The sequence below is a fragment of the Daucus carota genome, chromosome 2 (genome assembly GCF_001625215.2).
Source record: "Daucus carota subsp. sativus chromosome 2, DH1 v3.0, whole genome shotgun sequence".
NCBI classification, from domain to species: domain Eukaryota; kingdom Viridiplantae; phylum Streptophyta; class Magnoliopsida; order Apiales; family Apiaceae; genus Daucus; species Daucus carota.
This window is the reverse complement of record NC_030382.2, coordinates 50291350-50306358: the sequence shown is the minus strand read 5'-3', so window position 1 is coordinate 50306358 and position 15009 is coordinate 50291350. Positions and strand designations below refer to the sequence as shown.

General features: G+C 33.3%; 2 protein-coding genes across 2 annotated transcripts; one reads left to right on the top strand and one right to left on the bottom strand.

Annotated features, from left to right (window-relative positions):
- Positions 1-1756: 1756 nt before the first annotated feature.
- LOC108207712 (uncharacterized) lies at positions 1757-9955 on the top strand. Its single transcript, XM_064086923.1, has 12 exons — positions 1757-1885; positions 4521-4599; positions 4670-4753; positions 5974-6201; positions 6323-6573; positions 6727-6960; positions 7042-7420; positions 7765-8006; positions 8293-8496; positions 8570-8662; positions 8793-8906; positions 9417-9955. The coding sequence occupies exons 1-12, from the start codon at positions 1757-1759 to the stop codon at positions 9816-9818; spliced, it is 2439 nt and encodes an 812-aa protein (XP_063942993.1). The 3' UTR covers positions 9819-9955.
- Positions 9956-12678: 2723 nt separating this feature from the next.
- LOC108205769 (heavy metal-associated isoprenylated plant protein 7) lies at positions 12679-15009 on the bottom strand. Its single transcript, XM_017375833.2, has 5 exons — positions 14872-15009; positions 14569-14785; positions 14111-14325; positions 13922-14009; positions 12679-13423 (listed from the first exon to the last, which is right to left on the bottom strand). The coding sequence occupies exons 1-5, from the start codon at positions 14878-14880 to the stop codon at positions 12954-12956; spliced, it is 999 nt and encodes a 332-aa protein (XP_017231322.1). The 5' UTR covers positions 14881-15009; the 3' UTR covers positions 12679-12953.

Sequence of the window (15009 nt, the reverse complement as noted above, 5' to 3'; positions counted from 1 at the left end):
CATGACAAATTATGGATTTGACTTCCTACTCTCTCAATTTATCAATTTATTTTCTAAGATAAGAATATACTGTAGTAAATCGAGCAGAGGGTGAGAAGTGAAAGAAATGATTGAAGAATTACAGTGGCAATAATGTGGCACAGGGCGTAACTTACCTAAAAGCACAGAACAAACTTTTATGGATAGTGTAGGCTAGGCTAGATCTTGTGAATCTTCAATTCATTAACTTTGTCAGTCATGTCTTTTCTCTCTTTCACCATTTTACTGCATACAATCTATTCGTACAGGTGCAAGTGGATTCCACGTTTTCAGTACTCCTACTTCATATTATTACCTCTATTATCTAGCCATTATGTCCGAGTAGTACATAAGAATTCCAAGTTCTCGTAAATTTTAAGCCCTCGTGATATCGATTATTCAAAGACATATTAGCAAAAATGTTTGTATTCCGATGACTTATCGGAACAGATCGATGTACACGTGTCATTATAACACATATTTGCCCTATACAAAAAGCACAGACACTGAAATGTAAACTCAAAATGGAGTGGAGTATCAGAAATATACAGTGGTTAAAAATACTTGAAGATAAAACTTGCAAAAGAAAATGGACAAAAGCACGATATCATGACGACATGTACAAGTGAGTAGGACAGACAGCACAGTGTTGGTCACGTGGTTCTCAGTAATTATACAACAAATAAATCCAAATATCAGGACTCACTTACTATTGACCATGGTCCCACTTCTGTTATGTCGTAGGACCCATCTTTTCCCCCAACATTTTAAAAATGTAAATATTGTCGATGATTATCTATTTATCTCGATGGACATGGAGAATGGTTAAAACTTCTGGGGCTCGTTTCCATCCAATTTTTTAATGAACTCCACGCATCAATAGAAAGTATATATAAACTAATATAATAAAGTAAGAGATATTGGAAAAATATAGGACCTATTAATATTATATTTTATACTATAAAAGAATATCTATTTCTAGAAAAAGTTGAAATATAAAAAAGAAAATGTTATATCCACAGCAGATTTCTTATATCCAGAGCAAAAGACACAGGAAAAAACGAAACAACCCTCACATTGTTTTTTTCTTTTGCTGTTATTGTATATGCACGGGTCAATTTTGTCTTTTTATCTTTTATTTGCTCTGGATATAGTATTTCCCTATGAAGATGAGACATGTCAAAAATTTATAAAAATATGAATGAAACTAGTAAACCCTATGAATCTTGCCTTAGTTAACATTCAGGGTGCACTCCTGATAAGTCTATAATAAGAGACAGATAGTTTTAACAAATGTGAAATACATGTTTCTTAGCTGATTAATTGTGAAATACGTGTTCTTGGTGTAAAATTTTAGAAACATTGTGTTATATGCATATTATATACTCCATCCGTCCCTATTTATCTGTCCACTTTGGAAGGAAAAATTTATCCCTATTTATCAGTTCATTTATACTTTCAAAACTAATTTAATGATAGTTTTTCAAATATATCTCCATAATTTCAATTTTCAAGGCTTGACTTATTTAAAATTTGGTTGAATTCATGTTTTCAAGACATAAAGTAAGGGTATTCCACCATTTCCAAGATATTAATTAGAGGTATTTAATGAAAAAGTTTATACAATCAATTATTCCTTGGTATGTGTTTTTTTTCCAAAATGGACAGATAAAAAGGGACGGAGGGAGTACTTCCACTGTTGCAGTATGCAAAATTATACTCCTATTAATCACGAGTCATGACAAGCATCAAACATAGCATGAGGCGATTGCATACAATAGCAGCTTTAAGAGCGGTTATGGAATTTGTATCGAAAGTCGCGCAGCCCCGGTGGTGCTCACTGCTCAACACAGGTTACCAGTTGCCGGTTTGTTCACCCAACTTTTAAACACTAGTTTCTGAAGACACTAGATTAAGGAAAGCCTGATCATGCAACTAGGAAGTAGATATTACACGAAAATTATCAAAAAATTAGTTTTTCATTTTCGATACATCACACTACACGAACATCCTATCTCATACAAATTTACACGAACATAAAAATACCGATCCTAAATAGATCATAATCTCATTTCTGCTCGTACATTACTGTTAAAGTGCTTAGATTGTTCATTACAGTACTCCCTCCGTCTCAATTTATAGGTCCAGTTTGGAAAAAAAAATTATCCCAAAATACTTGTACCTCTCTTCTTTCAATACAAATTTATCTACATATTAATTGTGATTTTTTTGAAACTCAACGTTATTCTCAATTCTCAATGCACTAGATCCCTATATTTATTGTGATTTTTTTGAAACTCAACAATATTCTCACTTATCAATGCACTAATTAATGATACATGAGATAAGATTCCATCTAACCAACTTTTTATTAATAAATGGATCTATAAATTGAGACTTACCGATATACCCTCCTCACGTACGCGTGATATTAGGACTGCAGCCTTATTCGTGACTCGAGCTTCGAGGAAAGCTTCACCATTGTAGTACAGGCTCGAGTACCTTTTTTACCAATTATTGAGGACAATGATATGCACCGCTTACTCCCGACTCTGAAATTGAGCCTGAGTTGTGTAGATTTCTGTACATCTGTTTTCCAACTTATTGGCCAAGTGTAAATACCAAAATAATCTTTACGTTGTGGAAAAAAGAAAGAAGTTGAATAGAACAAGAAGCAAGTGACATTTGGACTAAGTGGTTGTTTGGATGGGGTTTTTAAGCCCCGCTTTTGGCGTTTGAAGTTAAAAACACTTATTCGTATCGTTTGTATAAAAAGTCGGGAAGCCCCTATAAAACGTTAGGTCTTAGCTTTTGTTTCGTGACAAACACTTTCATCATTTATAAGTCTTGACTAATTTTTAACCGCTACTACACTTTCTTTATTTTAAACAATAAATACTTATTTAAACTCATCCAAACGCACCTAAGTTTCCTATTCAGATTGCATGCAGAGAGTACTAGGACGCATTGCATTGCATGCCACACAAATTAATCGACGAGTTGCTGCTAAGTGCTGGCCAGGCCACCTTGTGATAATGACACACCAACTATAGACATGACATTCCTCAAATATAGAACTCCTGGGGTCATCACTCATCATTTACTATTTTGCACATACATCCCTGATGCCTGACATAGCGAATTGAAAGAGTGTCCCCAAAAATAATTGCTTTACAAATTCCGATTTTGTATATTATACTACTCCCTCCGCGGCTCCGTCCCTTTTTATCTGTCCATTTTGGAAAAAAAAACACATATCAAGGAATAATTGATTGTATAAACTTTTTCATTAAATACCTCTAATTAATATCTTGAAAATGATGGAATACCCCTACTTTATGTCTTGAAAACATGAATTCAACCAAGTTTTAAATAAGTCAAGCCTTGAAAATTGAAATTATGGAGATATATTTGAAAAACTATCATTAAATTAGTTTTGAAAGTATAAATGGACAGATAAATAAGGACAAATTTTTACTTCCAAAATGGATAAATAGGGACGGAGGGAGTACTATTTTGACATGCCACTACACCATAAATGACCTATTGCAACCCCCACTAGAGAAATGTTACCCCAATATGTTACCTTAGCTATCCTCTCTAAGATCTATTATAACGTTGTATATTTTATGTTACCTTAGTTCAAAATGTGGTGTTACATTAGCTACAAAGTGTTTCAGCTTGTAACATACTTCTAAAGTGTTAGCTTAGAGTATTAAAACGGAAATAAATATTTTTTAAGATTAAAAATTTATTTTTGGTAAAAAAAGATTAAATATTTATTTAAATTAATTTTACAAGAATTTGAGGTGATATATTAATAATGAGATACATGAGGATACACAGATTTTATATATAATAAAACTTAAACAATTAAAATATCATTTTTAAAGTAGTAAAATATAAAAAAAATAATATAGAATTATAAATATAAAAAAAACAAAAAATAACAAATTCTCCTCATTTTTATATGAGAACAGATATATAAGTCTTAATGATAAAAAGTGTCAATATATGATTATAAAAGTAATAAAACATATAAATAATAAAATATTCCTAATATAATTATTTGACTTTTGTTTATTAATTTATATATTAAAATTATTATAATATATATAAATATAATAAATTTAGACCCTTTTCAGACTCGTGCATTTTACAAAACAAGCGGGTAACATTTCGAGAAATTCCGCCCAAATTTTCACTAACATTTCCACAGACTTCTCACTCTCCCACTTCGACTCTTCTCTCCCTACCCGTACGTGCTAACCTCTCTGTGACTAATCACCTCTCTCAGTGCTAACCTCTCTGTCCACCTCCCTCTCGCCAGGACTTTCACTCTCTAGTACGTAATTGGGATTTGTATTTCTAATTAGGGCCAATTGAATTGGAGGCGGAGGCTTGAGATCTTCAATTAGGGCTTTGGTTCTTCATTAAACTTCATTTTCTTACACATAATCCCTTAAACTTCATCTAACATCTGTCTTACTCTTTAATTTCAGGTGTTCTTTGTTGGGTTTGCACTTCAAGCGTATTTTCAATTAGGGGTTTTGTTTACCCTATTTCTAGTAAGTTTAATCGGTATATTTGTATATAATTTCATAGGTCTGTATATTTTTGTTTTTTTATTGATTGATTTGTTGATATATAGACTTGAAGAACGAGATTGTGAATGTAGCAACTCAAACTCTTACGGAGAAGCTTGCTGTTGAGGCTATGGAGGTTGCTGTGGTTAGTCTCTCTCCCTCCTTCTATTCCCCATATCTCTCTCTCCCTCTCTCTCCCCCTCCCCTCTCTCTCATATATGTAACTACTTGATGTGTGTTTATTTAGTTGATATATGTTAGTTTGATCTCTCTTAAATGGTAGGATTTATTTTTTACAATACTTGGTAGTTCGTTCTGAAGCACCTTTTCTCTATGTTTTTTTAATCATTTTTACTGAATGTAGTAGTTTTTTTTTAGCAAGATTAAATTGATCTTAGTAAGATAGCTCAGACTATAGCACTACAGAATTGAAATAATCTAATAATACTGAGTTTTTGGTTGTGTATGTAATTGAAATATTGATTAATGCATTGTCCTTTTGACATATTAAAACTATAATGATTGGATTTTGCATGAATGGAGTCCTTAATGCCAACCAATAGTCTATATGTTTATTACATACTATTAAATCTAGTTTTCATACTTGATTTCTTAGTGCTATAATCTGAGGTATGTGATTAAGATAAATTTGATGATATAAATGGTAAAGTTTCAATCAAGCGTCTGCCTCCCGCAGATAATCAACAAACTTTTATGCAAATAAAATATATACTACTTTTATTATAAAAAGGCTTATTACGTATAAAGATATCAAGTTGTGTTAGACATTGTCACTTCTACCAAGTTGTGGCAATGCACTGAAAAATAAAAAATGCACAGATTTAATGAGTTAAAGCATATTCGATAATAATTAGCACTTAGTCTGAAAAGTTCTTTTTAGTGCCCAGTTTCATGAAAAAATTACTCTGACTCTTAGATTGGAACCAATAACTGATGGTAGAAAGTAGAACAAATAACATTTGGTTTCCTGCTCATGGGCTAAGTTTTTACTTCTACCAAGTAATAACCACTGATTTTGAGATACTAAAAATATTATTAGTTGATTTTACATGACAGAATTCCTGAAGGCTGATTGCATTTAGTTTATATTCTTGATCCTACAGTGGTACTAAGATAAATTTAATTATATAGAATTAAATCCCAAATGCCTATGATATACATCAAGGAGACTTTACTAAATACCAAGAAAATCAAATTATATGTGAAGTTATAAATGTTGCAGATTAATTTATTTGAAAGTTCTCCTTGATGTGTGCTTGTTAGATTAGTTTATGTGTATGTTTTTTTATTTCATTTTGTGAATTTTTATGTTGATTTTTTATGAAAACTAATTATGTGCATGTCAAAGATGATCTTGAATATTCAGAAATCGGAGGAATCTATTTTGGTACAGGGGGAGATTGGAAGTTGCTGACCAGTGATATTGAGCTTAACCGATTAGTTGATCTAACCGAGGATGGAAACCATATTGATTTGTACATTGATAATGTCATTGACACGAGTGTAAAGCCAATACCAAAAATGCAGCCGCATGTGGTCATGAGGCCAAGACCTAATCTAGTTGCAGGTACATTAGGTATCTGAACTTTGTGCTACAATATTACTTTGTCTAGACTATTTATTTTATAATATATTTTCCTGCCATATTTTTCATTTTAACGTTGAACTCTTGTGTAACTACCCTTGCACTTTTGTAGCTAAAAAACAACCTAAGCGTCAATTCACCACGGCTCATCAACTATTGCTACAACAACAGCAGAAGAACAAAAAAGCAAAGCTATTGGGTTCAGATCAGAAATGGCCACAAGGTACTAGGAAGTCGCCACGAGTCAATAAATTGGTAGAAAGCAATGATAAACCTCTGACTTCTAAGCCTATGACTGCCAAAAGAAAATTGGATTTGAGCAAACAACATGAAGACGAAACAATGGGAGAAAATGAGGTTGAGGTTAGATATGTTCCTTGAGAAAATATTTAATTTCTAGAATCACATAAATATTACATGCCATATATAAAAAAAATAATAGACTTTTAGGAATTTTATTTTATTCCAGTACATATTACATGCCATATATAATTGTTTTTTAATTTTTATATGCAGAGTGCAAAGATAATCTTACCTCCACCACCACCTCTTACAGAGTATGAAAGACAAAGGGCTATAAGAGTCCAGATGAATAATGAAGTTCTTTCCGCTCTAAAATTACCTACACTAGCAGCAGGATTAGTAAAAAAGGATAAAAGACGCAAGAGTAATGAGAAGGCCCAAGATGGAAGTGAAAATTATGATCCCGGACATGATGCTCTTAGTGATGGGTCAGTGACTCCACCCAAGGTCTGTGTAGCGAAAGTTCTTAAACTTTAAGTTTATGCATTATAATTAGAGTATTGGTACCAAAGCCAATATATTTTGCAGGAGAAAAAGAAGACAAACAATAAAAAGCTTCTAATGGGACGTAGACCAACAACAGGATCCAGAGCCACTACAAGAGCCACTTCAGCCGCCAATCCTGCAAATCAGGACACAAGCAAAAAGGAAGACACATGTCCACCTGTACCTGTAATATCACCAGATCCTATTGCTGACTTACCACAACCAGATGATGGCAAAGGTTCAATGGCTTCTTTTTGGGCTATGCGGAAACGCCAAAAGGAAGAGGCTGAAAAGGAAAAGGCTAAGAAGGAAAAAGCTCAACAAATAATCGAAAAGGAAATAGCAGCTGCAAGTGCAAGTGCAAGTAAGAAGGTTGTTGAGGAAAATATAATGCCTGATATTGAGGAAGACGATGTGGAAGGTTAGTCTAATATTCTTTCAATCATTTTAAGTTTTAGAATTGAGCTATGCCTACCTATTATTATGTCAAAATTCTAAAAAATGGTAAATTTTCAATTTACAAGTGTTTTGTTAAAATAACAATATGACTATCAAAGTTGGTTATATGATATTGCATACTATGATTGATCATAATTGCCTAACCTGCAAATATTTAAAGTCATTTACTATTAATAAGGTGAAGCATTTCTAAAGTTCACTACTGGACAACTTATGTATTCATGAACTGTAAATAATACACATAAAATGGCTTTTTATGTAATCCAAGCATATTTATATGTAGGTTTTTTTCCTAAAATATTGCAGTTGCAGTTCCTCAAAGAATGAGAGGAAAAACAAGGATGGACAAAGTTCATACTAGAAGCTTCGACAAGAGAATTGTCATCGAGATGAATGATGACTTTCAGCCCATTGCAGAAAATGACAAAGTTCTATCAGAATTAAGTAGCTTCCTTGGAACGCTTGCTAAGCGATGTGTCCCACTAACTTATGTCACTTGGCGTCATGTTCCAAAAAACTTGAGACAGACTATGTGGAATTATGTGAAGGTAACTATGAACAAATATCATTGTTTTATCATTTTTAATTATTTCTATTGCAGAACTAAGAGCAACTTTAATTAGGTATAATCTAGTAGTGAATATGTAAAAATTAATAGAAAGTAAATGCTGTTATACATTATTGATGCTAAATATGTTAAGCTTGTACAAATTACTGTATGTTATTACAAATTTTCTTGAACTCAGCTACAAAATGAAATTTTTTTTAAGGATAATTTATGAAAAACTAATTAGGTATGAGTATTTTATCTATTTATTGTTATTGGATTTTCAGGCCCGGTATGTAATTCCTGATGAGTTGGAAAGTTGGGTAATCGAGACAATTCATTCATCTTGGAAGACTTATAAAAGTCGAACTAAGGCAGGTCATTTCACAGCCTATGAAAATGATGAAATGAGGTTGGAGAATAGACCAGATGACATTCCACTCGAGACTTTTAAAATGCTCTTGGATTATTGGAATGATGAGAGTATTCAGGTATGCTTATACTTTTAAGCATTTAGGCTGTCTCACAAATATGATAAAATCATTTTTTAATTAATTTTTATAGGAGAAAGCAAGGAAAAATGCAAATGCCCGTAAACATTATGTTGATACTCACACTCTTGGTCCCAAAAGTTTGGCACAGTATCGTTATAAGATGGTATGTAATTGATTTATTTAATATTTTGTTTACTTTATGATTGTCTTGTTTGATTTCACTCGTTCATGTTTAATTGCCTAAAGTATTATCACAATGTTGCTCATTTTGCTTTCTCATTCTTTTGTGCTAGAAAAAGGTGCCAGGTGAGTGTGAACCATGTGATGCAAAGATTTTTATTGATACTCGGAAGCGAGATGCAAAACGTGAGTACAAGATCAGTACTGAAAAAATTGAAAAGAAAATTGTAAGTATTTTATTTCACATTCATGGATTTAAGGTTGACTATTTATGTTTTAATATATTACCAGGTGACTATTTCTTGTTTTAAATGTTGTATATATAAAAATATCCAAGATGGCTTTCTAACTTGTATAGGAGGCATTTGTTTTCTCATTATATTATTTTGGTGTTCAGTTTTTTGAGTTTGGTTAAATGTGTTTAACCTCTTACGAAAATGATAGTGGGCTGCAAATATATGTTTACGTTTTGCCACTTTTTGCGGGGATAATTACCATGTGTTTTTTTAATTTCTTTACTATTTAGCTTATATGTTGGTATAGTGATTCTGATTTGTTTCAGACTTGACCAATCTGGTATAAATGTTATATTTTTAAACTTCATGTTTGCTCTATACACATAGATAAAGAACACAGACTTGTTAATTTTTATATATAAAAAACAAGGTGCACAAGTTTTGTCCGTTTTTGCTATTTATTATTTGACCAGTTCACTTTTTATTTTTTTGATTTTGTAGGAAACTATTACCAAAAGACTTAGTACTGGAGATGCTGCTTCTGATGAACTTGGTGCAAAACACGGTCTGAATTGGCTCAAAGGTAGATGTGTAAAGCCAGCAAATATGTCCAATTCTAATGCACCAACAGAAACCTATGTTAAAGACCTTACCACAAAGATAAAAGAAGGGTTTGCTGCTGAGTTGGAGGAGAAAGTGAAGAAAGTGGAGTCTGAATTTCAAGATAAAGTGAAGCAGGTTGAAGCAGGAGTTGATCAGAAGGTGCAACAAAATTTGGCATTTGTCTTCAAAAAACTTGCACAAGCTAACCCGGACATCAAAATTGATATTCAGGAGTTGTGCACGACTGTTGGAAGTGATAATGATGATGGTACTCCTATGACCGGAGGCGTTAGCTTTTAGTAAAACTGCTTTTCAAGTATATAAACTTATAATGCTACTATTAAAGTAGTTTGTGAACTAGTATATTCTAGACATGTAATGGTTTATTTTAGTCGAACTTTGTTCTTTAGTTGTTGGTAATCTGTTTGGATTTTGGATGATTGGATGTTTGGATTGTGTAGAATTGGAATTGGTTATGGTAATGAATGGTAATTTTGGATTATATATATAATTTGGTATAGCAGCTTCTCAATTTTTGTTTTGCTAAATGTTACAGTAGCTTCTAAAAATGTTACAGTAGCTTCTAAAAATGTTCCTTTAGCCTAGATACAAATGTTACAATAGCTTACTAAAGTGTTACACTAGAGTGGACCCCGCAGGTGGGGACCACTCGCCACGTCAACATTCTGGTACCCCGAGTGGGGCCAACATGCCACGTCAGCACTGTGGGGTCCACATGCCACGTCAGCATTGTGGGGCCCACATGCCACGTCAGCATGGGCCCATAGTGGGGTCCAGTTTTTTCAAAAATTGTAACACTCTATGGTAACATAAATTTATGTGACAGTAGCTCTATGTAAATGTTACTATAAGGCTCTTTGGTAACATAGCAGTAGATGTTACACTAGGTAGAGAATATGTTACGTTAGGGGCCCTAAGGTATCATCAAAAAAACTAACATAAATTTAATGTTACCTTAGGGCTTTTTTTGGATTTAGTAACAGTTTGACTGTCCTATTGTAACATTTTTTTTGGTTACCGTAAGTTGTTTATGGTGTAGTGTGCTAACCGTAGGAATCTTCAATTTAGCAGTACAATTTTAATAAATTCTATAAATTCATTTTTATAAATTATAGTTGATTTTTGATTTTATTAATTGAAATTTTCAGTAAAAATGGTCATTAGATTTTTAATTATTTTATAAAAAAATTAGTAAAATATCCTCACATTTTTAAAAATAGTCAAAAATTCTAGTTGAAAATCTTAAAATTTCAAAAAATATATTTTATCATTTTGGATATCGTAATTTATAATCAATTTTTAATTTTCAGTTTGTTAGATGATTAATAAATAAATATTAACAAAAAACTTAGTCAGTTTAATTAGGGAATTCTTAAATTTCTAAGATAATTAATAAATAAATATTAACAAGAATAGTTCAGTTTGATTAAGGTCAGTTAGAAATTAAAAATATGAGACTGAGAAAGTATTGGATATTATATATTCAACCAACTATTTTGGATAAAATAAAGTATTAAGGAAAGAATTTCACATTTTCAGTATATCTTTTAGTATTGAAATTTATTTAGTGCTCAACATTATTTATCATATAGTAGATACAATTATACAAAGTACTTGTTTTAGAATGAATAATGTACCTCCTCATAGAGTTATTGTATTTTGGTTGGAATTCACGGAACATGGCCTACAAACTACACTCGACCTTGGTAAGATGAGTGGAGTGCCGTTCCTTCATGTCATCACTCATCATACAGAGCCCCTCACTTAATTTGGTCCCCAGGCAAGAAATAGTTGGGGCACATACTGATACACAGTCAGATAGACTGCTCAATTATTATATCGAATATTTGTAAATCCAAAAAAATGTCCATCACAATGTTTTAGAGTAACCAATAAGACTATAATAATGCCATCATTCATTGTTTCCTTTGTTCGAGGACCAGTCATCCGATCATGGAGTACTCTACATTATTATTGTAAATAATAATTTCTCAAATTCAATATACAGTGGTCAGCAGAGATTTCAGGTGATGATGTTTGGAGATCTTGAGAGTTGATTTCTGCATTATGATCTTTTGGCAGTTTCAAAAGCCATTGCAATAGTTACAAATTACTACATCCAGCTAACTGAATCACTTTTCATCTTTTGACATTTTGGTCTCCAGATGAACTTTCGTCTACCCAATTTCATCATTCTTGAAAGGTGGCCTCACAAAATAAATAAGGAACACTTTGATCAACCAGAATTTTGTGTATAAAATTTACTTAAAACATAGACGTGAGTAAAGGGAGAGCTGACATTTATAGTTCAAGTGTCTCTTTCAAGATAAAAGTGGAAGTAGCCATTTGCAATATAAAAAGATGCACCCAAGTTGGTAGGCAAGTTTCAAATCATCAAAAGACTAATTTTTCCCGTGCGAGTAAAGCAAGCAATTCATGTAAAATGCCAAACCATAGCAATCTCTTTTCCTTTACCCCTTTTGCATCTTCTTACTGGTACCATCTAAAAGAATTATACATCCCCCTTTAAGTCCACACAACAAATTTCATTGGTACTACACTCGAATCACACAAGAAATTTCATTGGTACTACACTTGAATCAGTTCCCTCCTCTGATGAGATTTCTAATATATCTAGCTGATTTTGAGGGTACTCTATGTGTTATCAAGTTCAGGCCCTCCACATTTAGATCTTAAGAATAATAACAATTAACAAGATATCGAGGACTCAAGCCTAGACGCTCCCTAAATACTTAAGGTACACTGTCGAAGACATGAAACAATAGTTCACCACTACTAGTGTTCTGAAACGCAAGAAAATCTTCTTATATCTTTAACAGATTTCAGTTGCGTCCCGTTCCACACATTCATCATCTATAGATGTAATCATTACTGCTTATGTTCTATTCTACCATCTCCAATTAATGGATGGAACTTATTGCTCATCGAAACCATAGTAACTCCACTACTTACACATTTACTATACTTACCAACAGACTCGACCACCCAACACCCCACTTGCTTCGAACAAAAAGAAGCAATTAACATCTTTCAACCAACCCCCAAATATTCAACCACTTTGTACTAAATAAAATAAAGACACCTACTTAAATATGCTTAGAACAGAACAAAAGCCATGTACTAAAACTATAGTTTACATTAGATTATATTATAAGCATATTAGACTAGTTTGTAGTTTATGTAACAAGGATTATAATAAGCAGAAAAAGAGTACAAAATTTCGAAAATATTATACACCTTCCCTTTCCCAGCAGACTTATACCAAGACAAGAGATACCTCAGACAAGGCCACATGCAGAGCATAACAGGGTATGTGAGCAACAAGAATAATAGTGATGGCCATGTGCACCACCCCCATCCTCTTCCCATTTTGTCCCTCGCATTCCTTTGAATTTACATAACAGAACATGCATTAGGGTTCTCATCACTAAACATTTGAGGAGCAGGTGGATATGAGGTTGATGAGTACGATTCTGCAGTGAATGTTGGAGGATACATATGATAGCTCTGAGGGTGGTAATAGTAGAACTCATGCTTCTTCATATCCAATACTTGTGCATCCTCTGATTGTTCAACAGCGGTAGCGGCAGCATCGGGTTTTGCTGTCTCCTCGCCACCACCTTCCTTCTTTTCTTTTCCATCACCCACTGCCTCCTCGCCTTTCTTTGCTTCCTTATCCTTATCCCCACCTTCGTCGCCTTTCTTCTCCTCTTTATCTTCTTTTTTCTCAGGGGGGTCTTGCTTCACAACCACAGCGTGTTTACCTGTTCTCTTATACACATATTCCACTAATTTCGGTGCCTCAAATACTCCTTTCACGGTTACTTGCGAATTTATTAGATCCGGTTCTGCATTCTCAACACCTAAATTGCAAAAAGACTATTACTAAACAAATTCCAAAAATTTAATGTAAAGGTTGTTATTACTTGTTAATATATGTGTTTAACAGAATCTGAGAATATGATGGAAATTGTATAAGCAATTTGACATCATCACTTATGAACACAAATCTTGGCAATAATAAAAATTTCAAAGGAATCTAAAGAAAGGACTTCTTTATTCCAATTAGAGAATGTACAGATTGTGAAAGATTGGGTATAATGAATCATTAAAACTCATTCTAGGAATCATTTTAAATTCAAAGAGACAAAAGGCAAATTAAAAAATACAACGCATCTCTACAGATACAGCTGAAAACAGCTAAAAAGAAATACATGATACAATTTCAACTGGTTAAGGATTCAAGTGAGGCATGAGTGTAGTGTGCATTGCATGATTCATTGTCAGTAGTTAAATTTTTGCGATCCACGATTCAATTTGATAATATGAGTTGAAACATGGATGTAGGGATCGTAAATTACCTTTCATCCTCATAATGCGTTTCTTGATTTCTTGAGCACAGGCCTCGCAATGCATGTGTACTTTTAACACCACTGTAATTACCTGAGGCTGCAATAACAATTTCATAATGTCAACAACCCAACTCATGAACTACCAATCAACAAATAAAAATTCTACACTTTGCTTCGAGATAAAATAAAGCTAAAAACCTCTGCTTTTTTCTCTTCGGGTTTGGGAGCTTCTTTAACCTCGGCTGCCTTAGGCTCCTCCGCTGCAGGCTCCGGAGGTTTAGGAATGGGAGACAGAAGCTCAACTTGACGGTGGCTTTTCCTCTGAACTCTCTCGAGTACTTTGATTGGATCTGCTTTCTCTCCCTTCACTACAACCTTATGACTCTTGCAATCAGTTTCAACACCTTCAACTCCTGCAAGAAAAAACAACAAATCTTCATCAACCTTGTACACAGTTGTTTAAATATTTCAATTAATAAATCTATTGAAAAATTTACAAAAATTAAGATTCGTTGACAGCCCAGGCCCAGCTATAGCCTATAAGTCTCATTTCGGCATTTCCTCTTCAGTAAACTTGATTAAAAATCTAACGTACGGAAAAAATATGTAAATCAATATGTATACGTGCACAGAAACAGTAAAACATGAGAGCAGACCTGGAAATCCTTTGAGACATGCTCTGACTTTTCTAGCACAACCTTCACAATGCATGTAAACTCTCAACACAATCACTGGCGGCGGCGGCGGCGGCGGTGCCGGCGCCGCCTCTTCATCTACTTTCTTGTCATCTTGTTTCTTCTCTTCTTTAACTTCTTCTTTCTTTGCTTCCTCTACTTTCTTCACTTCCTCTACTTTCTCTTCTTTCTTTTCTTCCTGCATAACAAACACATGATATTCAAGATCAGACAAAAAATACAATAAGTATTTATTAATTTATTTAATAATATTAATAATCATACCTCTCCCATTGAAATTCTTGAATGTGCGAAGCGGTGGTGATAAGTTAAGAGTACACAACTTCAGAGGTGTGTTGTTATCTCTATCTATCTTTCTATCCCAATGCAGTACTCTTCTCAAAATGAAGCTCGATTACCGAG